This window comes from Gambusia affinis, linkage group LG22 (assembly GCF_019740435.1).
Source record: "Gambusia affinis linkage group LG22, SWU_Gaff_1.0, whole genome shotgun sequence".
NCBI classification, from domain to species: Eukaryota; Metazoa; Chordata; class Actinopteri; order Cyprinodontiformes; family Poeciliidae; genus Gambusia; species Gambusia affinis.
In genome coordinates this window covers 7,249,168-7,276,365 of record NC_057889.1, presented here as the reverse complement: position 1 = coordinate 7,276,365, position 27,198 = coordinate 7,249,168, and the positions used below count along the sequence as shown (strand labels likewise).

Genomic DNA, 27,198 nt, shown 5'->3' with positions numbered 1-27,198 from the left:
CACTCTCTGGCCTCTTTCTAAGTACATCTTGCTAGCACCTGGTTTGACCCTGTTTTCCATTCAAAACCCTAATTTGCCTTTATTTATCCTAATTCTTCATGGTATGCATTCAACAAGTAGTTCTAGACATTCCTCAGAGATTTCATTCTACAGGGACAAACCAGTATTAAATGATTGCTGCAGATTTGTTGGCTGAATATTCGTGACTCAAATACACCATTTCACTACATTCAAAAGGTGCATATTTGTACAGTGATCCATCTTGAGATGAATTGAGCTTTGAAATACTGGAAATAGTCAGAAGATGGGAACAGTTTGATCATAAAAGGATGAACATGGTCAACAATACTCATGAAACGGGTGTGGCATTTCAGAAACCCTCAATTAGTACTAAGACACCAGAAGTTTGCCCAAAAATATCTTCCATACTGATGCAGAACCACCACAAGCCTTTATAAATGATACAAAGCAAGCTGAAATGGCCATCTTAAAGACATAGCTGAAATGGAAACTTGTTGGATTGGGCAATTTGGTATATTCTAATTTTGGTGGGCATGTCCAGTAGCACCAGTTTCCTTTTTCTAAGCCAACAGGACCGATACCTGGTTTGGTCTTCAGCTTCTGTAGGGTTAGTGTAGTGTTGTTTATTGCAACAAGGGATTATTGAACCTGCTGCTGTCTTTCATCTGAAACAAGTCTGCCCATTCTCCTCTGGCAACAAAAAGAGGCAATTTCATCTGCACAACAACAACAACAACAACTCACTGGAAATTCTCTGAACAAGAGAAATGGTTTGGTGAAGAGGGGAAAAAAGCATACTGTGTCAGCAGCTTCTGAAACTGCCTGCCTGGCAACAATAACCATTCCACATTCAATGTCACTTTTATAATGTTTTTCCCTAATTTGGCAGCTTCATTTGAACAAGTCACCTCCACAACGTATGGGTTCCATGTAATTGGTTGAGTCGCCATTAGTACATTACACATTAGCACACCTGTTGTTTTTAGCTTTTTAGCTAAGAACTAAAAACAACTCTACAATTCTAGTCTGTCAGATCGGAGCCCTTTTGACTTCAACTTTAATTGTAGAAATTAATAAGAAATGACTCAATGCAGATCAAATTCACTATTCTCTTGAAGTGAAAATGAAAATAGAGCACAAATTAGTCAGATAAAAAAAAATATGTATACTTTAACATAGTATTAAAATGAGTATTAGGAAAGTGAAAAATTGACCCCCAGAAGAAGATTTGCCCAGGTTCTCATAAAACTTTGAGCCGGCTCTGAGTGCCGCACTGATTTGTGAGCGGCGCTGGATTTCAGCACCGCGGACAGCGCGCTCCCTCCTTCCAACGCGGCGTAGAGGAAAGGAGGGGGGTGAGAGGAAGGAGACGAGTGGCTATAGTGTTGACGGTAGTGGGGGTTTCCCTGGCAGATTTTAGTAGAGGGTCTTACACAGTGATTCCTACCACCTCCGCCTCCTCCTTTTGCGGATTTACATATGGAGGGACTAGCCTACCGTATCCATGTATGTGTGGAAAAGCGGGGAGGTGGGAGGGTGGGGGGATCCGTGCGTGGCTTTCCTGCAATATTGATCGACCCTGCCTCACACAGGATGGACAGAAAGGAAAGAAGCCGAGAGGAGAAGGGGAGGTAGAGGAGCGTATTTCTTTGGACAGCATTTATCATGCATCCACCCAAGCAGCACCATCACCTCCACCAAACCCCTCCCTCTTTACATTCCCCGAAAAATCTGCTTGATTTACTCGCCGATCATGACTGCAACCGCTGGATTCGCCTGATTGACGCTCAGGAACATGACAAAGCAACACACAAATGCACGCACACACACACACACACACACACGCACACACACCCACCCACACACACACACACCAGATGTAAAGAATGGGAGACATGAAGGCCGGCGGCGACCAGCTCCAACACCATCCGCATAACGCTTCCAACATTGGAGACCCGCCGTAAACTCGTTGAATTAAATAAGCATGCCAGGATTTACTGGCGTGGGGAACCTCATCAAGCCAAAGTTCTCCTTATTCACACAACATATGCAACATCTGATGTCTGTATTCAATAAAAAAAAATAAAATAAATAAAAAATAAGATTTCCGTCCAAACATCACGTCCTGCTCTTTAACAAAAAAAAAAAAAAAAAAAAAAAAAGGCCAAGGATGCGCTCATCATTTACCTAACGCGACTGTCGTGAGCAACACTTCAAAAAATCGCTGTGGTCAGTTGAATGTCAATAACACAAATTCGAGCATCTTTATCAGTGATCCAACAACAAACCGTGAGCTGTAATATTTTTTCTAGCTCTGACAAGCTGATAGAGACATGAATTATTCAGTACACATAAACTGTGCGCCTTTTCCCCAAGCAGAGGGGATGGGGAGGGTGGGGGGAAGCACGGCTGGAAAAGACATTTACAGTGCAAAACGCATGTCTACCGATTTAAATGCATGGATCTCATGTATACAGGAAATATGAGAGGAAAGGGAAACAATCCAGACTGTAAGCCTGCGTCGCCTCCAAGAGGATGCAAAAAAAAAAAGAGAAAAAAAACCAGCGAGAAACGGAGACGCAGCCGCCGCACAAAGTAGGGAAAGAAAAAAAAATCAGCAGACATCTGTAAAGATCAAGACAGACAGCCGGAATAAAATCAACCCAACGAAAGATGAGAACGATGTGAAGGAACAGATTGGCGGCTGTGCCGTTTACCTGTCAGGACTCCGACCCGGATTTGGTGGTCGTGGTTCGTTAAAATCATCCCGTCTGACGCCATGTTCAGCAGCGCTGTCGCCCGCACCGAGAACTCACGGCAGGGCCCAGAGCCGATCTCATCGAACTCGGAAGAGTCAAGGGGAGGGGAGGATGAGGAGGAGAGAAGGCTGGAATACAGCAAAAAAAAGAAAAAAAAAAAAAAAAGAAAAAAAAAAAATCAGCAGACGCGATGAGTAGAGAGCCGAGTGATCATTGGGACGCCAACAGAGAAGCAGGGCTGGATGATGGGGCGGTTTAAAACCGCACGCATCACTCAGCTGGCCGGCTGCCATCGTAGTAGTCTGTAGTTTCGATTAATTCTCATACCGACCACTCTTGCTTAAATTATTCCAGATTTGTCACAGAACAACGCTGAACGTCAATGTATTTTATTGGAATTTTATATAATATATGTGGTGCATAATTTCGAAAAAGCAAGCGTATTTTGGAATTTGCTCCTATATCTGTAAACAACAATTTTCCTTCAGAAGTGATCCAATATTTAGATATTGTCCGCCTGTGCTCAATTGCATCTCTGCGTGAAGGCAGCTGTTGTTTGAAGCCCTCAGAGGCTTGCAGGAGAATATGAGAAAAAATAATCAGCATCATAACAACCTAGTAAGACAACGGACAGGTCAGGGAAGAAGCCATGGAACATTTTAAAGCATTATGACCCACTGTTCAGTCCTACAACTTCAAATGAACAGTGTATGGAATTACAAACGTACCAAGACATGGCTGTCAACAAAGCAATCAAAATGTAATTCTACATCAGAGATCCACAGTTCTGTGCTCTACCTACACAACCAGTAATATTTACTGTATACTACAGAATTCTCCCTTTTATAGAAGAGTGAGAAGAAATCAGCCCGTTGTGGAAAGAAAGTTATAAAAATCAAGTTTTGAACTTTATTACAAGCCAGGCAGGTGTCAAAGCATGTGGAGGAAGATCATCTGGTCACATGAACACAACTGAACTTTTTGCATACATACCAAACATTTTGTGCGGCAGTAGAACAACATTGTACATTACCCAGAACAACCTAACCATCTTATTGTAAAATTATGAATGTAGAATCATGCTGTAGATATGGGGGGGAAAAAAAGAAAAAAAAAATTCTATGGGGTCCCTAACATTTTATCCATAATCAAATGAATCAGTTTATCTTAAGAACCCAATGACACAGACACAACTTCCTCACTCAACCATTTTCTCCATTTTCAAACAAATGAACGGCTCTTTTTTCCAATGCAGAAGCATTACTTCAGTCTGACCCGTAAAAATGCAAGTTTGCATCCCTGGGCTAAACAAGCATCAAGGTGCTATTTATAGACTCCCTGCATGCTTCCATGGTGTATAATTTCTCTTGTTTATTTTCATGGAGAAAGGGTCCATCCTCCAGCATCTGCTGGGAATCAATCAGTATGCATAATTCATTAAGCGAGGCATGCAGGCTCTGATAGAAACAGAGGAATAATGTTCAGAAATGAAAGAACTCCAAAAAAGATCACCTCGGTAACGTACTTATGTTTGCGTCTTGTGACATGACAGCGAGAAATGGCACATTTTCTACCCTCTATACACAAATAAGATCCATTTTTTCAAAAAGATATATCCTTCCCAAAGACACAAAAGAGAGAATCCAGGCTTTTATAAAGACTTCGTTTCAGATAACTTCTCTTTTTTTCTTGGTACAGATGGTTTAGTAGTTAACATTCTTATGCTTATATAAATGTACACTTTTCTGTTACAAACAAAATATGTATATCTTCAAAGATTAGCCAAGAACTTATTTTAAACATGGGGTTTTACAGGATTAAATAGTTTAAAAAAAATCTAAAATATTACATTAATTACAACCTCGTGTTCCAAGTTCAAACAGTAATCCGTTTTCACAAGGGCAAATTGTGTTAATGCATTGCTTGACTCTTGCCTGGGACTAGCAGAGATAACTTAAAGGAATTAATAACTAACTTATGGGAAATGTTCCACATATAACAGCTGCACTTACTTGAAGAAAATTGCTCTATCATATCTCAGACCCTGAGGTGGAACAAACATGATTTTTGCCTCTGAGGTACTTTGATTTTATTTAGACAAATTAGTTTTCTCCCCCTATAACAATGTTGTGTTTGGGAGTTTATGAATAATATGAATATTATTGTGTTACAACGAAAAAAAGACACAAAAAAAAAAAACAGATTTTCCCACTAGTGCTAATAAAGTAAATAAAGCATATTGTGGCTACAGTTTTCCAAATGTTCTTGCATTCAGACCAAAGATTTACAAAGATTTTGTATGATTGACTAAATTAAAGTAGTTAATAATTTTACTGTGGGTTTATTTGCAAACCTTCTTTGCAAATAAAAATCTAAAAAATGGATCATGCATCCTTACTGAACCCTCTACTCTGATACCTTTAAATACAATCCAGTGAAACAAACTGCCTTCAGAAGTCACTGAATTAGTAGCAACACTTCAAGCTTTGAACATGTTATATGGCTTGTTGCAAGCCATATAAAATTGGAACATTTGGTAGAAGTGAAATCCAACTCAGACACAAATGAGAAAACAATCAGAGAAGAAGCCAGGAGGCCTATCAGTCATAAGACCCCACCACTGTATCCATGCCAGTGTTAAGAAGAGCCTCAGCAGAAAGAAGTAGTTGTTAAAGTAAACAGTCCTGTAGTTCATGGTGCGCTCAGACAGGGAAGTCCCTTCCTGCCAGATGAAGGAAGGGGGGCGAGTGGTGCTGGTTGGGTTCATATTATGCAACGTCGGATCTGCTTGTGGTACACTTTCAGGCAGGTGAGTAGTCTGGCATGAGAACAGTGGGTTTCTGTTTTTTTTTTTTTCTTTACGCATGCAGTCCCTTGCAAAATTATTTATATCCCGTGAATTTTTCCACACTTTCTTCCAAGTTACAGCCACAAACCTCAGTGCATTTTATAAGGACTTTTCTTTGACTGATAAACAAAAATAGCACATAATTGAGAAAGGTAAAAAAATAGCTTTATGAATAAAGTTTTGAAAAGAGAGTCTACCTTTGTGTAATTTGACTATTGCATTAATACAGCTGTTGTGGAGAAGATATTAAAAAAAAGTTACACTTTTGTTCTATTCATCTAAGACATTGGTGTAGATGTCTGGAAAGCAATTGTTGAAGATTGTATGGTCCTGTAGTTTTTTCAAGTCAGATGTGAATAAAAAGTAAATGCTTTTCCCAAATTCAGAGCATAAAGTGAAGCAGGTCATTCAGACTGGACTTACCCTGAACACCATCCCCACTGTGAAGCATGGCGGTGGCAGAATGATGCTATGAGGATTCATAACACTAAACAGCCAGAAATCTGTGGTGGGACTTGAGCTTTGCAAAGAATAATGGGCAAAACCCCCCCAAAACATCTGCCTTTAGATGAGTAATGTTTGACACGTACCCTGGAAGATGGTGAGTGAACGTTTGGGCACGAATACAATTTCATACCATCATTATTTAAAGGGCGGTGTGGGAAAGCAAAGTGATTTTTTCCCTCTTCCGCTTCACAGTTATGTGCTGCCTCATGTTGGCCTATTACATAAAATCCAAATAACATTCAGTGACGTTTGTAGTTAGAACCTGATGAAAATGCAAAGACGTTGTAGGTGTATGTACTTTTGCAGGGTAATGTATGCATTGTGCCATATTTTCAGATACCGTGTTATTGTTTATGCTATTGAAGATGATTTTTGAAATGACCAATAAAAGGGTTTAAACAAATCTTTATGTAAATAATTAAAAAAAACTAAACATGCAGCAACTTGACCCTAAAACTTTTCAATACTGATCCAGCTCCAGCTGCTCAACTGAAAAGTTTAAAGTTGTTTAACGCATGATAAAACATTCAGCTTTTAATTTTAAAGAGTTCTGCAAAGTTAAACACATTTTATGATACCTGATCGCCTCATGCAGAAGACATCTTGCTGAACATCAAATTGAACTTTATGTGCATCTGATTGGCCTACAGCATATTAGTTCTGTAAAAGGGAGTGGAGGCGTTTCTGTCATTTACAAGGTAGAGGGTAATTTTTTTGGCTCACGCCGTTATTCCTGTATCCAGTCATAGCCCGTCTTGGAAACGCGCCCTGCAGTGGTTACTGAAATATCTCCCAAAGAAAAACACCAAGATAGTCAAACTTACCTTCGGGCTTGTTCAGTGTTATCCCTTGATGTTTTTTTTTTTTTCTAGAATACCTGTCTAAATCTGGCCCCAGCTGAAGAGGTAATGTCAGCCAGGAAGACAGAAAAAACAATTATCCATCTGTGAATGAGCTGCACAGAGTTAATTAAGGACTACTGGAGACAAAGTCATTTCTTTAGAGGCAGTAATTTGGCAACAACATGACATGGAGGTTGGTACGGGTCTAAGGCATGCTGGAGCACACATACGCTCATCTGAGGAAACAGATAAATGGAGGAAGAGGGAGAAGTAGAGAGGGGGGGGCGGGGGGATGCATATGAGAATTAGGCAGCTTTCTTATGAGTGCAGGATATCCGCCGACTCCCGCCACCACCACAGCAGCGCTGAACACTGCCCCGCAGGGCTTTGGAATCAAACCCATTACATCTGATACCGGATTTCTTACTGCTCAGAATTAATGCAATGTGGTGTGGACTTGCTTTCGCTAAAGCTGGCCAGTGTCTCATAGTATCGGCATGCACAGAGCTGGACCACAGGGGAAAAAAGAAAAAGAGGACAGGGAAGGAGACTGAAGGCCTGAGATGCGAAGAGGGATACCGACGGGGGGGAGGCTTGCTGCAGCTGAAAGGGCCATTTCATATTTCAAATTGTATCGATTTGAAACAAGGGCGGGCTGTCTTTATTAACTCTCAGGATATATGGCATTGTGCAAACAAGACAGGGGGGCTGTATGTTTACACATGCTCCCTGTAGTCCATTTGCATAATTAAAAGACTGGCATTTGAAAAGCAGAATGTCCTCATAAACAACCTCGGACACTACACTAACCGAGGTCATTTTTTAAGCTGTGTAATTGGCTCCTAATGCAGTGGAGAAAAACGTAGAAACCTTTTACCCCAAAAAAATACAAGAAAAAAAAAAAACTACTTTTATGTGAATGATTTAAGGAAATCAAACTGTGGCACACAGAGTGAAATACAGAGGTGGTAACATATCTGTGTTTGTAAGAAGCCATAAAAAAGCTGACTTTGCAAATTTTATTTGTGTTGTAGACCCCTAAACATATGATCTGCATCTCTAAGCTGCCTCACAATCACATAATCAATAAATCAATAAATAAATCAATCTTTTTCTCTCTCTGGTTGTTTTTACATTTGCTACAAGGTTTACTTCAGTATTCTGAGTGACTGTATGTTACTTGAAAAAAGGTTGTGCCTTCTTATAAACAGCTTATAAATATCAGATTTTATGTATTTACTAGCTTCTCCCATTTCAGTTGTAAATAAATTGATGTTAGACCAAACTCAGGCCTATGCATGAATTATGCATGAATTTCGCTTTCTTTACGCATGTCAAATCAGACTTAAACTATCTAAATTGCGCTTTTTTTCCCCATCAATTGTAATCTGACCTCTGGGGAATGCATTTTATACATCTAGTAACCATAGATCCAACATTTTTTGACCAGTCCACCTTATATTATTCTCCTTTTCTCTTTCTACTTTCTTGTTCATTACCAGATAAATCAAGACTGATGATAACCTGAAGCCATAGTTCTGTGAAATGTATTAAAGAAGTTCAGGTTTTGTTGAAATAAAAAATGTCCGCTTCTATATGACCAGCAATAAGTCACTAAAATAAATTAATGGCACAAAATTTCAAACGTAATTAAAGGTTGAGCACAAGAGAACCATATCCTCCAGGAGTGGACATGCACTGTTGATTCAGAACACTTGTGGCTGTCTCTAATCATCAGCTCTGACATGCAAGTCAGGTAGTGTGAACTGAATTACAGAGAAAGGAGGGAGGGGGAAAAAAAACAAAAAAAACAAAACAAAAAAAAAAAACATGCCTCTGGCATCTGTCCCTCCAAGCCGTTCCCTGGAAAGAATTTAATTCTCGGATTTGCTCGATGCCGCGCAGCCTTTGGGATGTAATCTCACATCCACACACCTATTAACCTCTACTGGCAGAGAAGTTGGAATGACTTTCAAGCTCCAGTGGGTCCAGTGCAGGATAATGACTATGGTGAGTGCAGGTAATGTGGTTAGCGAGCTGTTGGGGCCAAGCTGTCAGCTCCATGGTGGAGTTGGAGGTGGGCATTTTGGAGGGGGGAGGTAAGAAACTAGAAGGAGGCAGAGGAAGAGTGAATCTGGACCTGACAAGGCCTGCGAGCGGATGCAGAAGCCAGGAATCAGCAGCGTGGCTTGAGTGGATTGGACACCTTCCTGCAGAGAGCTCCTCCCCTGAAGCTCTAACATGCAAACACGTTGCAGCCAGTTGGAACGCCCATGTCTACACGCTGCTGCCCTTTAGTCCCATACCCCCTTATTAATATAATTTCCAGCCTCTCCACCTCATCTTGCAAGTAAAATTGCTGCAGGGACAGGAAAAGAGCCATGGCAGCTAGATCTACATGTCTTCTTGGTCACTGAGGCCTTTGGTAGACCTCTGAGCATCATCCGTGCCTCCTGGCACTTTACTACAGCTGTAGAACCACACAATCAATCTGACAGCCTGTCAATCAAGTAGCCAAGCAGTCATCCTGACAGTCGGGGCAGAAGCCTCACAGTTTGCCCCCCCCCTCTGGCCTGGGTCATTCCCTGCTCCCATCAGCAGCTCCTAAAATTGCACTCAGGGTAGTTTCTTTGATTTTTTTCTTTTTAAGTTTGTTTTGCATGAAGACCCTTTGCTGTCACCCCAGGTGACCACTGCATGGTCTCCTATTTCACCGCAGGAGCCCTGACTCACATCCAGGCCAGTCAGAAAAAATGAGCCAGTCATGTGGAAAAGATCCGATGTAGTGAAGGAAGGCACGCAACCTTTTATAAACACTTTCCAAAATAAGTGATAAAGAAAGGAAAATGAGTGAAAGAAATAATATACAGTCTGTGTTTGTAAGACTAGGCATTAATTCACAATTTAAGATGAACAAGCTGGGAATATTTATCTAAGTAGAGTTTAAAAAGTTTTTTGTTTTCTGCCAAGACCAACAGAAACAGGTAAATAATTTAATGTACCAAAACTGAAACTTGCATCTGCCTGGGGGAGTTACTTGTTTTTTTTTTAAATCAATGTTTCCACCAAAGCACAGTTTAGGCTTTTGTTGGTGCATTTGTAAAAAATAATAATGAGGGTCAGACGATTGAAACTGGGATATGTGTGATTCAGTTACACAATGATCCCAAGGACACATTAAAACTGGTTTTTGGAAGGTTACCAACACCTGGATCTCAACCCCACTGAAAGTTTATTTACTATGCTTAAAGGTCAAGTCAGTACCAGGAAACCAACCAAGTTTAAGTTTAACATCAAGTAGAAGGGTTTTGACAAAGAGGTAAGTTGCTGCTTCAAAAGAAACATTAAGCTTTACGAAAGTTTTTTGTCTTGAGCTCAAGTGACAGAAATAACAGAAGGAAGTATGATTTCAAAAGTAAAACTGTGCGGACTACTTTAAAACAATTGTGCATTTCGGTGCATTGAGTCAAATTGTCAAATAGTTTGGATGAGGATTCAAAAAAATTTCCTACTTTAAACCAAAAAAAAAGAAAAAAAAAAAAAGTTATACACTTTTGAGTTAATGAGGAAATGATATATTATTTGTAACTTATATTCTCAATTTTACATATGCTGCAATGAAAACAGGAAAAATAATTTTGTAATTATTGAGAAAGGGGCAGGTTTTTATAAAGTTTTTCTTCTTCCTGCTCCTCTTCACTCATGTAGATGAATTATTACAAGAGAATGTTTTTTGTGAAGTGATCAAAACTATTGATTGATTGATTGATTGAAGCTTCGATGCCCTTGGAGATTTGCATCCTCAACTCTATTGAAAAGTTGCTGACTGTATTTAAAAGATTCTGTTGAAAATGACTGCTCCGATTTCTACCAAGTGGTCAAAAACAGACACGATTGGGCCAGAATCTCGGTATAAAAAATGTACCGTTGTAGTGTCACTTAACTGACATTAAGCAAACTTTATTATTTGCTAGGGAGAAAGTATAGAGTTAGAGATGCATGTATAATTTGGATTATTATGTTGAAAATTCTAATTAAATGTGTGCGAACCCATTTGTTGGCTCAAATCTAATAAAATGGGAAAAAATGACATTCATAAACCGTCTGTGATAAGTGTATGAAAAACTTCACAGAAAGGAATTACAGATTAAAGGTTATTTTGGACCACACCTAAGTACAGCATTCACATAGTTATTTTGTGATCTTTCATCTGCATGAAACTTTAATCCGTTTTTTAATCTGGGTAAAATTCTGAGATGCTGACAGAGCAACTGGCAGTGTTTTATAAATATTTATATGATTTAAACAGGGTCACTTTCTCAGACTACATGCAACTGCTAATACTAACTGAATATGAAATGCATAAAAAAAAATCTTAGCATATAGAAATATTTAGTATCAAGGAGACTGTTGAGAAATACTAATATTCAGCAACCTCTTCATCTTTGGCTCTCTAAACCCTGAACCCGTCGCAGTTTGGCCTATTTGTGTTGGTGTGCCCGTCACACGGCCAGAGGATTTAAGCTTTAAGCCATATCACCAGCTGAAAAGGACTCTGCTCAGAAAATATACTGGCATGGATGTGGCAAATCTATTTCTGTAATGCTTTTTACATTTGCAGGGGCTCAGAGATCAACAACGAAGCCAGAGAAGTTGAAACAGAGAGCTATGCCTCTGCATGAGTTTTCCTCAAAGATCCTGGGTGGCAGTTTAGTTTATTCCCAACAGCAACATGCTCCATTCAACCTTGAACCATATTAAAGCAAAGAGGAATGCTAGTTGCAAATGTCAAAAGTGAGGCTCTTGTGAGAATTTAAAAGGAAAAAAATAAATAAAAATCAATCTACAAAGTGAAAGTCCCCTTTGATATGTACAAGTAACCCCAGGGATGAATTACAGTATTCGTCTGGAACTGGTCTTCCTACATGAAGAGCAAATCCTGCAGTACATTTTAAATGGTTGCATTAAAACAAAGACAGTCACAATCATGTATAGGTGCTCAAGAAGACTTATTCTGACAGAACAACATGATTTACCTTCTTTATATTTACTTACCTTTGTGAGAATGTATTGTTTGCAAATGTGGGAAGAACTACACTCAGTACTGTCTCTGAATATTGTGTCAGCCTGAATATTTGCCCAGTGAAGCAGGCCTTTTTCAACATTTGATTGATAATTCTTAGACATGAGAATAAGTTACTTTAGACTGTTCTTTAAATTTAAGTTTAACAACCAGCAATTTTTACAGAAATACTTTTTGTTGGACATAAAAGGCTGCACAACTCAGACGTTGAATGTGTCTTCAGCAAAGAGTCATCCTAAAATTGGTTTTGTTACAATTTCTATAAATTAAAATGTTTTTTAATTTATAACATTAAAAAGCAGTTTGAGAATCAAACAGTATATGTTAATATTTACTACAATACCCCAAAATGAAAGAATTATTGCCACAGCACAAATTCATGTTACTATTTCAGATTGTAGGGAAGGAGAACAATTGGAGATGCAGTGATAGCATCTATGGTAACTCTGGAGGACATGCACATATCCACAGCTCAGGTACTCTGTTGGAAGCCTGTATGAACAAAGAGGATAAGCTATGTAGGAGACAAACAAGTGAACACTTTTTTCTGGTTGGATAACACCAAAGCTAACCTTCCTTCCCGTCAAAAAACTAATACAGCTAACACATTCTTCAGCATTCTCACAATAAAACATATCGATGCTGATTTTAGCAGGAAAAGAAAGCTGGTCAGAGATGATGGGAATATGCCTAGAGCCACAACCTTTGCACCAAATAATATTATGTCGGCAGATTTCCAGTCAAAGTCCAGAATTCAAACGCAAATTTGAAATACTTGAAAATTACAGTTGCTACATGCCAGCTATCCAATCAAACTGAGCTTGACCTGTTTTGCAGAAAGACTGGGCAACATTTCAGTCTCTGGTTGAGGAAGGCTGGTAGAGATAAACCTCAGAGCACCTGCAGCTGTAACTGCGGCAAAAAGTTGGCTTTATGAATTATTGACTGTGGGCAGCTGAATACAAATGCACTTCAGACTGTTCAGATTTCTATTTTTTCTTCTTTTGAAAAAAAAAAAAAAAGGATCCTTTTCCTTGTATTATTCAGTTTTGCACCGCTTTATCCTAATTATATTACAGAGTTGCTTGAGGTTGTTTACTGACAAAATGTGCAAGTACAAGATGCAACGATGTTTTTTTTTAAAGCATAGCATCGTTGCTTCTATCTGCATACAGTATGAATGTTATAGAGACATGCTTGTGTGTATTTCTAGCATTCTCCAACACAAGCCATTTCCAGACATGTTCCCACAACAAATTCAACAGAAGTTTTATGTCATGCAGCATTCTCCCACCCACCGTCTCTTTTTGGCACTCAAAACACTCACAGGTCAAAACTGAAGCGGGAGAAGCTTAACATTTATCAAAAGTCACAGCATTGCAACCACATAATTGCATGCACAACCCATAACCTGAACTCTGACCCCTGCATGACACCGTTATTGGATAACGACAACGGGGAGGTTTTCTGACAATGCAGTTGGTGTTATGCTGTGACAAGTGCAGAGGATTGTGACAAGGATGTTAAGAAGGAAAGCACATTTAGAGCCCCAGCGCATGTTGACGGTGTGCAGGCCCAGCATTCAACGACTGAACCTGACCTATCAAGGACACACTCGGGCATGAAAGCCACATATTGAATGGAGGGGCATGCAACAGAGAGCGAGAAAGAGAGAGCGTCGCCCCTCTGGTTAAAACGTCTGATACCCTTTAGTGCAAGCTTTTATCTGGCAGACCTTAGTGGCCCACCTGAGAGCAAAGCCAGCTGGGGAGCAGAGTGTTAAGCTGTTGGCTGTCGCTGTGTCACGTCTGTGTGTTAACAGGAAGCTGATTCTGTGCCGTCGTTGCTGCTGCTGCTGTATCCGAGGGCTTCTGTGAGATGCGTGTTGCAGTTTGATGAGTGTTTCTTGCTGCAGTGCGAGAAAGAGGGAGAGGCAGAAAAATCCCTTCACATCAGTGCTTCACGTTTGCAGCTGCTGCTGCTGCCGGCGTGGCTAGATACACATCCGCACGTAAACAGGCACACGCACGTAGAAGACTTTCCCTCCAAAACGCATGCATATGTACTGAAAAGCTGCACCCGTAGAGGGGTGAAGTGCTTCAGTGACCCACTGCTGCAAGGTAAGGCTGCTCTGCAATTCGGAAATATGCAACCTGCATGTTAACAACCCCTGGAGCGCAGCCTCCCCGGGGCACCGTGCCTCTTTCCATCAGCCTCCCCACCACCTTGCTCTCAGTGCACCTATCCTCATTCTATCCACCTATCACTCCAGTACTCACCCCAGCTGACTGCAAAATAAAAGTAGATGAGAGAAAAAAAAATTAAAGATGGATTCTCAAGTAAAGTGTTTCTCTTGTGTGTGTGTGAGTGTGTGTTCGAGTACAACAATCTTACAGGAAGTGATGAGTGCTGGTCTGCAAGCATGCACAAAGTTTCAATGAGCTGTTTAGTGCAAAGAAGGTGAAAAACCACATGGAGTATTTACATCTACTTCAAGAGTGTCTAAATGGAAGTTGGAAGAGGCTAAGCATGAATGTGTCGGAGCTTGTTTAAACAATAAAACAAATTGGACTGAAACTCCAGAAAAGTTTTTATGAAAAATGCTGTTTGGCAAGAACAAGAAACTAAATGAAAAAAAAAAAAAGGAGAGAGGATATAGGCATTTATTATGGAAGAAACGAAAAGAATGCTGACATTTTTTTGCTTCTGAGGGGGAGATGGTCAGCCTACGCAGTAGAGACGCTATGGTAAGCGCCACACCACGCCACACATGAATAACACACCGGCTTTGATACGTATATCCGTCTTTTTAGTGGGAGGTTCATGAAATTTGCATTTAGATTGAAATGACTTGGGAATGGTCAGGAGACCACAGAGTGCCGCAGAAGGGAGGAAAGAAGGGAAGAAAGGTGGGATTGTGTGTTTGCTGTACAACAACACCCTCCCCCCTTTCCACCCAACAGATACACAAAAAGACACACATTGTTCCTGAACCTCTGTCCTGAAGGGGACAAGGTGAGGCCTGTGCACCAGACTTGTCTCTTCGCTCTGTTCTCTCGCTAGCAAGACATGGCTGACATTTGCATTGTCCAGAAACAAGGAGGAGGTGGGCACTGCACTCAATTTGTATCTTAATGACATTAAAATGGCTCTGGTCAATTTTCTAAAAGATTTAACATGGCCTGCGCCGAAGCAGACAGATCAGGTGCCTTTTTACTGATGTCGTACCCTGCCCTCCGAATGGAAGTGAAAACAAACACTTAATATTTCTCCTCACACAATATCGGTCCTATATTTTCAATGTAATTGGGTTGTTCAAGAATTTTCCCCTTGTAAAATGTAAAGCTTGAATGTCAAATCCTTGTGAAATTATTCACACTTCACAGACATTTCAGTTATAATCTTCAAATTATTTTTGGAGGATTATATCTAGTACACACAAAACAGTGTTTCACTGTAAAGTGGAAGGAAATTGTTAATATCTAATAGATATTTGAAGTCTTTGGAAAAATGTAGCTTGTATTCAAATTGAGCAACTAAAATTCTGACATCCAAATTACATCCACTGAAACAAACTTCCAAAGTCCACCTGTGTGTAATTTCATCTCAGCACAAAGGCACTAAGATCCTAAATACACCACTTGTTTTGAAGCTTGTTTTTTATTTTAGGAAATGAAAAGCCAGTTAGACTTGTTGGGTATACTGATGAAGCTAAATACAGGGAAATCATGGAGAAATTGCGTTAGAAGCTGAAAAAAAGCTTGAGACTGGTTAACCTACCATCCAGATATACAGACAGAAATACAGTGGATTGGTTTAGATCAATGTCAATTCAAGAGTTAGAATGGTGAAGTCAAAGTTCAGGCCTGAATACAAACTTTTTGCAAAGCTTCAAAACTGTTGTGCACAGATGTTATACATCTAATCCAACACTGAACACACAAAACATTTACTGCTTTCTTAGTAATATAAAAAGGATGAAGGTGCAAAATTATTTAAGGTTAAATATATTTGAAGAATATATGGATTTATCCAGGTTTCTACTAATTTCCATCTTTTATCAAATATTTGATTGAATTCATCTTATCCTTAGAATTTTATGTCTGCTTTGTTAGTTGTTTACAATGATAAGAAATACATCTGCCAATTTGGAATAAAATTTATAACTACTTTCTTTCCTTCACTAAACATGTAATACTTTGTTAGTGTGTCACATAAAAACTAAAAAAAAAAATAAAAAAATAAAAAAATGAATAAAAACCTGCATCTAAACCACTAACTGTGAAAATGTTCAAAGGGTATGGATACTTTAGCAAGGCTGTGCAGCTTTACTAAAAAGCAAACTTATTTCACCACTGAGCTTGACTATAGGATATAATAGTCAAGCTCAGAATCTAATATTTATCAATTAAGCTTAGTTGCTTATAGTAATTTAACTATTGAGAGAAGGTGTAGAGTATATCGGGTTTTTTCCCCTCAAACTATTTCTTTTCACTCTAAATTATTGCTCATGTGACATGGTCATTTTAAACTGTAAATTAATAAAATAGATAATAAAATAAAAAAATGTTCTAAGTGATGTCATAGATATAATAAAAAATTTCCAGTAAACTTCAACTTTTATTTTAAGCCACGTCTTCCAAGAGCCGTTTTGCCGCCTCTTAAAGCTGCAGAACATTATGTAGTCACAAAACATAGTACGCATTTTTTCCCAGAGAGCAAGAGCACCACCTTGTGTTAATATTTGATAAATGCAGCAGGATCGACCTGAACTCTGGTAACGCAGACATAAATAACGGCTGACTAGAAATAACGTGGAAATTATTTGTCTGAACATCATGTCCTAAAAGACGGATGTTTTTTTTAGCCAAACTATGACCCCTTATTTATTTATTTATTTATTTATAAGTAATTTTAAATCTGGATGTATCAATTTGAATGTTTAATATGACAAAACTGCATTTGAGAGATTGCACTGGCCAAGAGGGAGCATTTCCACAAGGTTTTTTTTTTCCATTGAAAAATAATTGTCAAGGTAAATTCAAATAAACAAAATCCCATAAGTTCTACATTCTGTCTCAGCGTGATCTCATTTCACTAGAGCTGAATGTTCGGCATCACGAGCCAATCAAACACTAAACGTCATGTTTGTTATCCTGAATCCCTCTGAAATTGCAGATAGTGGATTTTTACAATCTCCAGGCATTAAATTATGCTAATGTGGGCTTGTGGAGGAGACATGCATTAAAATAGAGATAAGATTGAATTAAGTGTTAATAGCAATTTACAAAGCCAGATACCCTAGGAGGATTTATAATCTCTCATGTAAAATAATTTAATCCTCTGTGTCAATATAATCCTGCTGATTTTATTGAACAGAACCGTGATGACAGGCAGATATTACTGCTCCGCCTCAGAGGCTAACTTAATATCACCTGGTGGGAGAATGCGTGTGTGTGTGTGAGGGCGTGTGCATGCACAAATGTATGAGGAGAGAGAAAATGAGTGCTTAAAAGAGATGATGGGGGAGTGAAAAATCAAATGTAGCAATGAAGAGGCCCCAGGGGGAAATAGCTCTAAACTACCTGCATACTAACATTGCCAGTCTAGGAATCAAACAGCACACACACTCATGTACACACATTAATATTGCATTTTCTCAACTATTAATGACTCCAGCCGAGAGTGAAGAAGTTGCCTAGGGACAGTGTTTTAGAAGAGAAGGAAAACTTAGGTTTGAACAGTCTCCGGGAAGATGTTCCATATCCAGAGTGAGGCCACTTTTCTTTTTTCTCCTTTTTTTTTTTTCTTAAGTTTAAAAAATAAATTACTACCAGTACTGGGAATCGCTCTACCTCAAATTTGTGATTCATTAAAAGCAATGCCGGTTTTTCAAAAACAAATAACCAAAAGTAGGACATGATTTAATATCTTGGGGGAAATTTCAAACCACTCTTGGAGGCTTAGCTCTCCCTCTTCACACCTCCATAATGGGGCTCCATTTGTCTAAAGTCATAGGCTAATGGTCAAATCATCATATGAATACATCCACTGTGGTGTGCAGTGTGAGCTGTTACGTTTATATTATCAACTCAGTGCGAGGATCATTGCACTGGCTAATGGGGAAAGAGATTAATCAACTAGAGGCTGAGTTGGTAACCAGCAGGTGTCAGTGTAGCCCTCAAACCGCTCGGCTGCTTTTAGAAGGCAACAATGAACCTTGAGTGAAATACAGAGGGGAGCGGCATGCAGTGGACTGGCCAGCCAGAGCCGCACTGCATCAAACACAAGGTGGGCAAATTACTATTAATAAGCTAGAGCGGACTTGTGTGGGCAGTGTGACATGGCCCAGTGTAGAATTTATGGAGCCTCTGGCCAGCAGGAGTCTCCTTGGTCATTAGCTATAACTCACTTCTTTCGATCAGAGGGTGTCAGTCCACAGTCTGGGGTATGAATTGGGAAAAAAAATTGACTTTAAAAGTCACAAACCTTCTTCCCCTTCCCCTTCAGAAGCCTTTAACTAAGAGGCAAGGGATGAAAACAAAACTAATTTGAGTTTGATGATTCTCTTTTATGAGGTTCCTTGTTCCTCCTGCAGGTCATATACCACATGCAAACATTTAACTACTCCTGGACCTTTGATCTGTTTCCATTGGTTACCCACAGAGCAGAGTTTCTATTTTAACCTGACTACCTACCAGTGATCTAGTTAATTATGGACCATGCTCCATAAAGGTCCCATCCAGCATGAATAATGCTTGTGTGAGACTGACAAGGAACCTTACAGCATTACTGGCAATCTATCGCAGTTATATGAGCTGTTGTTTTCATATGTACAAACTGCAATTAAAGGGTATACAGCCACATTCAATAAATTAAAGTATTATTAAAAAATCAATTTACTGTATTTTAGGAACTTTCTCACCAAGTGAAACTCATTAAATGGATTATTCACACATGGATGTTTGAAAGTCTTTACTTCTGTTAATTATGATGATTTTCTACTTACAACTAATAAAATCATGACATCTAAAATTTGATTATTACATCAGAGCAGCAAACATTTTTAATACAGAACTGTGGGTTTAATTAAAAAGCATGATAGCAATAAATCATAAAATTAATGAATCTTATCACATTTGTTAGGTTACAAACACAAAAAGCAGCAACGCACATTCTGCTGTATTTGAACTAGAAGGACAGTGATCGAACAGAATTTCCCTGCAAAAGTTTTCTTTGTCAGGGTTACAGTGGATGAAGTTACCAGAATCACATATAAGATCAAGTTAGACTTATTTTAATCCATTTCTATTTTATACCTATTTTTATCACACCTGTAATAAAATCTAAAATATGCACAAGCTCTATTTGTAACATTTTGAGCTCACATGGCAGCCAGTTACATTGCTAAGAATAAAAGCTCAAACAGGACTAAGGGATTTTCTTTCCTCTTGTGCAAAAACTTGTAAGCTCACTATAATGTTTACATTATAGTAACATTTTTATATTCTTATGGGATGAAGATGGTGAAACATTTAAAGTGTCCAGTAGTTGCAGGTTTTTGTAGAGATGAAAGTTAATCTATTTCCAACATTTTTTGAGTCTCCATGGTTAGGTAAGCTAACTTAAGCTAGCATCTTCAAGGACTTCTCTTCGGGTGATCCACCTTCTCCCACAGTACAAAACTTGTACTGTGTTTGTACATTTAGAGAGAACGATTAATGTATGAGAGTGGATGGTTAATTTGCTCTGTGTCTGTGTTGCTCTGTGATGGACTACTGACCTCTTCAGGGTGTACCAAGCTTTCCCCACAATAACTGCTGGAGATGGGCACCTGTCCCCTAAGACTTTGCAAGGACTAGTGGCCACAGACAATGTTTAAATGTTTAAACTGTGTTTTGCACTCTTAACTCCATCTTTGATTGCCAATGGCTGTGCCTATGTTTGTTTTCATTTTCAGAGCTTATTGAGTAAATAAAAAAGGAAAATCAAATATGGATGAACAATATATCTGCATTAACAATGTTATTGGCCTATGTTAGTCTTTTTTTTCTTTTTACCTATCGATATTAGTCTCATAAGTAGAGCTGGGCAGATATCAACAACCTATGTCTTTTTTTTCCATCTTGTTGCCACTTGTGTATGCGTTTCAGGAGGAGGAGAGGAGGAGGCACCATGTGGTATTTGTTTGGGTATGTGACCGTTAAATAGCACAGGATTGTGGGGTGGATGACTGAAGCAAGGAAGCAAAGTCAGTATGTGGTTGTTTTTTTCACAGTGTTGAATGGGTAAGGAAATACATAAAATATTACTAAATAATGTTTATTGACCATAACACCAATATGGAATATCAATACTGGAACAAATTTGTCATTTCAGAGAATCCATAAAAAATAAGAAACTCCTGTAGCAACCCACACAAAAAGAATGTACAGGATATGTTATCTAACAATTTTAAATTGAACAGGTGAGAGCAGGTGCCCCAGTTCTACCACGATGAGCACAAACCATGCCTGCTTCTAATGTTAGTGTTTTATTTTAAAGTACCTTACAGCTGTAGCATTGAGTTTGATCTTCTAAAAGATCAAACTTCTTCTGGAAGTTCTTCTGGAACTCTCTGTAACCTTCTTGTTCCTTTCCGTCAGCACCTTCTGACAGTCCCTTTTGCATATTTAAGCAACTTTTCCAATTTTTGCTTTTTATTGCTACATCACAACTCTTTGCAGTCGACAATATACTGTAATCATCCTTTTTTACCCTCTGGTCAACTTAGTAGTAATACCTTGCTGGTACTGAGGTAGGATGCCCCTTTTTCTTCTGAAGAATGGCCTTAATTCTTTATGACAATGTGTTGGAAACATTCCTCTGAGCTTTTGGTCCACATTTACATGGTAGCATCACACAGTTGTCGGAGATTGTTGCCTGAAAATCCACAATGGGAATATACCGCTCAACTACATTCCAAAGGAGCGCTATTACATTAAGATATTGTCACTGTGGGGACAATTGTTGCACATTGAACACATTGCCATAATTGGAAAATCAATTTGAGATGAATGCCACCACCTGCAAGAATCACTGAAACAAGGTATTATTGATGCATGCTTTTATTGTTCTTTGTGCCAAATTTCTACCCTACCATCTGAATGAGATTTATTGGTCTGGGAAAGGTTTTCTCAGTCTATCATGGCCCAAAACGGATGATTCTGCTGAAACTGGAAGCCCAGTTTTATATTCTATGCCATCAGCGGTGGCACCTGGTCATATGGTGAGTTCATGTACTTACTGGCTGGTGAATTTAAGACTGGCTTTAAGTTATTTGAGCTTCTCTTGATTTTCTGTCATTGAAACCAGTCCGCCCATTCTTTTCTGACCTCTAAAATCATCATCATGGGATTTCAGTCAAGACAACAATATGGTTGCATGAAAAGATCCGGGCAGATGAACAGTTTCTGATATGCGCAGCCAAGCCTGTCAGACACCAACATCCATATTAGGTGTATCTTCACCAAATCTAGATGTCAAAAGGCACAGAGAGTCACTCTCTTTTGTTTGACCAATTTGTTGCCATTATCAACAAGCAATTGAACAGGTGTACCTAATTTAGTAGTTTGTAAATGTATGTCTCTTCCATTTGTTTGGGTTGTTAAATGTAGGCTTTGGATCACTATCTTTTTCAAGGTCTTACTGGCAAGTAATTCTTCTTTGGAAAAGAAAAGCTCTCTCTGAAAGACTTTGTGATTGAATATCTCTGTAGTTTCAGTTGCATTCCTCTCCCACAACAAGACATTGTGATAAAACAGCAAACACTAAGTGAATTTCAGGTTCTTTCATTGATTCCTGTCGCAACACACAAACCTTCGCAGACCTCGTTTATCAACTGTCTCCTCAGTGCTACATCCTCAAAATCTTCAAGTCATTTTATGCTGATCCTCATGTGTTATTTTCACTGGAACAAACATTCATCAATAAGTCAAGTAAGGCAGCAGAAGTAAATGTTTGGTCCACTGTATTTTCTGAAGTTTTGCTATTCAATGTGACATCTGACTGCTTGACTAAAAATAATTTTCTGTCAAAAATTCTAGTATTTTGGCTGTTCATCTGCACATTCACCATGGAAACAAGTTTCACAAATTCTTCTTATGATGCGTGGTTATTCCTTCTTGTTACATTTTATGTCTTGTTTCACTATGAACTGTAAACTTCCATGATGATTTACTTTTCAGAGCATATAAGTAAATAGTGAAAACACATGAGAAAGTTGGACATTTCTTTATGTAGAAGTTTAACGGAGAGAGTAGAAGAAAGAGACAATATACACAAATACTGCATGAAGGTGGAGCGACAGATAGAGGCAGGGAAGAGGAGAGCAATTAGTGCGAGATAAAAAGCGTGGCAGGGAGGGTGAGACAACCTCCCATTACTTCAATTAATCCAATTTAAGAACACACACACACACAAACACGCATACATACACAAAAGAGCTGAGCACATCAGTAAAGGCAGATCCATTTCTGTGACAACAGCAAGTGTTTCAGGGTTGTGAGTGGGCAGCAAGATTAGACCTCCTGCAAGACTGAGCGGAGAACAGCATGCTGGCATTTCAGCCGGGTGCCTTGTTGGCTGGTACATTAGCCCTAATTCAACATGACTTGTTGATCTGTTTTCATGGTGGTAATTATGTTAATGGTAGTATTTTAATGCCTCCATGCATAGAAGTCAAAGGGAATAATATTGCATCTGTCCAATAATTATGCATGTGTGAGAAACTACTTTAGTTTAATGTCTCCTTATGTGGCACTCATTTTTATTTTTATGTCAATTAGCTCAAAATCTTTGTCATTGAGGACTTTTGCAACCTGTGGCTTAACAGCCCAGAACTGCAGCTCTTTACTGGTACTGCAGATGCACGACCGCTCTGGCTCCCATTTTGGTAGCTTGATCTCTGATGATTATGAAAACAGTTGTTGTGACATTCTGCCTGCACAAAGTCATTCTCTGACCCAATTAATGTGTCACTGCAGCCACAAGTATGTGGAGCAAAGGACGTGTGATGCATGCCGCTAATTAACTCAAAAGCGGTCGAATGTCTGTGGTCTAGCTCAAGGACTTGCTTGTTTAAAAGTTCATGTCAAATCAGGAAGATTCATGAGTCGAGATCCATGAGCAATATTCCCGCAGAAAAAAATGCATCACTCAAGCATAGACTTGCTGATAAAATGTGATTATTTTTCACTCATTTTTAGATTTTACTTTCTTGGACCCCAGCAAAAAAAAAAAAAAGCAATTTATTTCTTTTGTCAGGTTGCAGCTTCATTAGCGTTATCGCCAAAAATTGTTTCGAGAAACACGCCACTTTGTCTCATCTAATCAAAATACCATTCTCTCCACTAAACATGTCCTGGGTAAACCTAGAAATAATCAGCTCCATTTGAGATCAGATTACTCTGGCATTTTCACCAGTGGCAGAAATGGATTAGACCTGCATGCAATAGCAAAATGAAACTGATTGCTGCCTTCTTTGTGATCTGGCAAGTTTTCCTATAGCCCATTTGACAGCTGTATTTTCAAAAACAAAACAGCACGAAGGGAGGTTGTGAAATCCCTCCCTGTAGGAGCCCTGCAAGCTGTTCACCAGCTTCACGCCTGAACCATTCTAAGTGAAGGGAGAGTGTGTCTTCAAAGGCAGCATGTTTTGCTGAGGCTGTGATCACGTTCCTGTTCTAGCATCTCATTATCAAGACTGCCCTTCAAAAAAAAAGCTTATTTTTGTTTTCTAACAATTATAAAGAGGGGTTTTGTTCATGTACTGTACCACACATGATGTAATTACTGATACTTAACCAGCTAAGTTTTTGTGCTCTTAATTTATTTTAAGCTTTTTTTCCTAGGTGAAATTATTATAGAACTTCAGTTATCTTTCATTAAAACAAATTGGGTGGATAAGACTACTTTTAATTTACACAAGCTAAGAATAGATATGCACATAACTTCTCCTAATAATAAATTTCCAATTCTAACATTAAAAAGTATTCCTGGGTCAGTGTTGCCTTGTTTTTGTGAGAAGATGGCTCCTTACACCAAATCCTGTTTTGCTGAAAGTTTCTCTCTCTTAAAAAGGTCTTTCCTTTTCATTCTTGCCACATGCATGATTAGAATGAGGGACGGTTGTAAAGTAAACAACTCTGTGTAATTAATGGTTCACTGCCAGCACATTGTCATTCAGGAGCAGGGGGATTTTATGCAAAGTCCATGAAGCAATTAGCGGGGTTTTCACAAATATAAAAAAAAAACTTTACTAATCGGCATAATAAATTGGACTTGACTAGGATGAAATTGGAATGTATGTTATTGAATCTGTCCCTATAATTGGATTGAGTTGACTATTGGATATGGACAACTTCATTCTTGAGCGTTGCCATTCTGCATGTTTCCTTGGTCCAACACAACTCAATCGAAGTAATCAAATAGGCAGCCTCCTACAGAGCTTGACATGCCGAGAAGGGAATGTAGGCATTTAAACCACCTTTTTCAGGAGTCCTATGGGTCAATAATAGATGCCTAGAGAAGTCAAAATAAAGGCTAAATTGATTAGGAATTTTATGCTGCATAATGGACACCAAACATTGGGTTCCTAAACCTTCTTCACCTTTATGTCTTCCCTCTTCTCTTCCTTCTTTTAAACTGAGATCTAAAAGGTGGATCCTCTTCTATAATGAGTTTTGGGCAAACCGACACCCATATTTGCATTTTATTTATTTTTTTGCTGTTCATGAAGCGTGTCGCACTACATCTTCTTCTTCTAAACCTTACCACCAGATTTTGAGGTCGTCGTTCTTACCTGTCTCAGCTGCGCTCTGACTATGAAGTCCTTCACAATGTCATGTCCATCTGATGCCTTTCTGTTGTCTTCAGTCTTGTCGTATCTGTCAAATCTGTCTGCATGAACTGCAGAAGGACACAGTAGGAAATGTCAGGAAAGATCACGTACCGCTCAAAGGAAGCAGCAGTTTATAGCTGAATCCAACATCACTACAAGCTGATTCAAGCAAACATTTTTTGATTTAGAATTAATCTGAGGATTTTACTCTCTTGGCAATTCTAAGAATATTATTTAATTAAGGTCGAAGTAAAAATATCTGGATGCCCTCCATTTTAATGTATGTGTTATGGTGAATCCTCAAAATTCCAATAAAGAAGACTGCATGTTATTTTTCAAGCTTTGATTTTTTTTTCACCCTCTAGACTACAAGGCCTCCAGCCTATGCCCACTCCCCTCTCATCTCTTGACATTTGTCTACGTTGCAACATATGGAGCAAGTGTCTTTTATGAAATGTCAGCATCTTCTTTCCGCGGTTACTCAAGCTGCCACCAAATGCAGCTGCTTACTTGGATTCACTGTGATTAATTCTCGCTCTGGTTACAATTTGTGCCCACATTGAGTCAGCATAGCTTAAAATGTAGCAAGAAAAACACGCAGTGCTTTACATTTAATTAGAACAGTCATGATGTTGCAAATTTAAATAAATAGACCACAATAATTACCTCAAGCTTTGAATGAGAAAGTTCTTTCTCTTAAGAGTCATAGATGGCACAAGAACGCTTCACGCAGAACATCCATCTGTGAATTTCTAAACCTTTTTAGGTCTATAGATACCAAGTATACAATAAATTAAATCTGCTTCCTTCTCTAATAGTATCTTGAAACAAGTTGTTGAAAAGTACCACCATCACAGTGAAAACAAACAGTGCTTTTCTCAGCTAAAGTAATTATGTCCAAATTAAGTTCCAATAGATACTGCAAATGTGTTAAAAGACATAAAAATTGTGCTTAAACTGAATTATTACTTTTGCTTCGAATAGGAACGAGAAAATACATTTTTCACATTGTTATAATGAAAGATTTCTGAAAACTTGACACTAACCGTGACCATGTCATCACCAAACTGTTAACCTTTGTGTTCTTTCTACCCAGTCAGCATACCCTAAACCAATTTGTTTTTACAATAAGAAATGTGTAACCTGTAAAAGACCTAATAAAACACCATTTTGTTTGCATGAATACTTAGAAAAGTGCTACGTAACCTGGAAGTTGATACTTGACAATTTGTGCACAAAGAGCCAGATTATGGTATAGCAGAGGTGGGCACTCCTGGTCCTCGAGTGCTGGTGTCCTGCAACTTTTAGATGTATCTCTACTTCAACAAACCTGAGTAAAATAAGGAGGTCATTAGCAGGACTCTGGAGAACCTGTCTGCACTTGGGAGGTGATTCAGCTATTGGATTCAGGAGTGTTGGACCAGGGAGACGTCTAAGAGTTGCAGGACACTGGCCCTTGAGGTCCAGAAGTGCCCACCCCTGTGTTAGAGGGACGGGGTGTAGAATGAAAAGTTGGAAATATAAATAAATAAAAGGGCTGGCAGAGACACTTGCCTGTGGCAAGAATTCATAAAATAGCTGATGTCTACAACCAGGCACTCGACCAAATATCATTAAATTTGTGTTTGACCACAGGCCTCGTTCCGGTGCAGGTACATGTCCGCTTCCACTACTGTGCTGCATTTTAAGATCACAGTTGCTTTTTGCTAAGTGATCCAGCAAAGTCTCCGGGCTCTTGACGTCGAATGTCAAATGTGTGAACACTGGTTTGAATACCAGCCGTGATTCCTGAAGCACCATCTTGTGTTGGAGACGGAGAGGGCAATGCCTGGGAGAGCAAATTACAGCAAGACCAATGAGCCGGAACAAGAACAATCTTGTTGATGTCAACGCTCTGTGCTTTTTGAGACAGAGATCCTCATTCCAGTCTCCATCAGCTTATTTCATAATAAAACACAATGTGTGCATGGAGAGGAAATGAGCCACTGAATGCTTTTACATAACAATCCCTTGTTTGCCATCCAAGAAGACCTTTCTTTCAAATGCGTTTGATCGGACAGGAGGGAGGTGTGACTCTCCAGTCGCTCAATACCAACAATCTCATGTAGATCTGGACTGGAATTGATATAAATATTGCCTCAAGGTCAACTGCCAGCCGTCTTCCTTTTAAGTGTACGGTGTAACTATTCTGCTCAGTGAAGCCTCTCTAAACGCACAATGAGAGCAGCTTCCATGCCATATGTTTCGGCACACAGCAA

General features: G+C 39.0%; 1 protein-coding gene across 1 annotated transcript in view; it reads right to left on the bottom strand.

Annotated features, from left to right (window-relative positions):
• Window positions 1–27,198, bottom strand: part of gphnb (gephyrin b) — a 160,192-nt gene that overhangs the window by 86,260 nt on the left and 46,734 nt on the right. The window contains exons 2-3 of the mRNA XM_044107236.1: window positions 24,902–25,008; window positions 2,739–2,908 (exon numbers count right to left, since the gene is read on the bottom strand). Of these exons, the coding sequence (XP_043963171.1) occupies window positions 2,739–2,802 (64 nt within the window). The 5' untranslated portion in view covers window positions 2,803–2,908; window positions 24,902–25,008. The remainder of the gene's footprint in view (window positions 1–2,738; window positions 2,909–24,901; window positions 25,009–27,198) is intronic.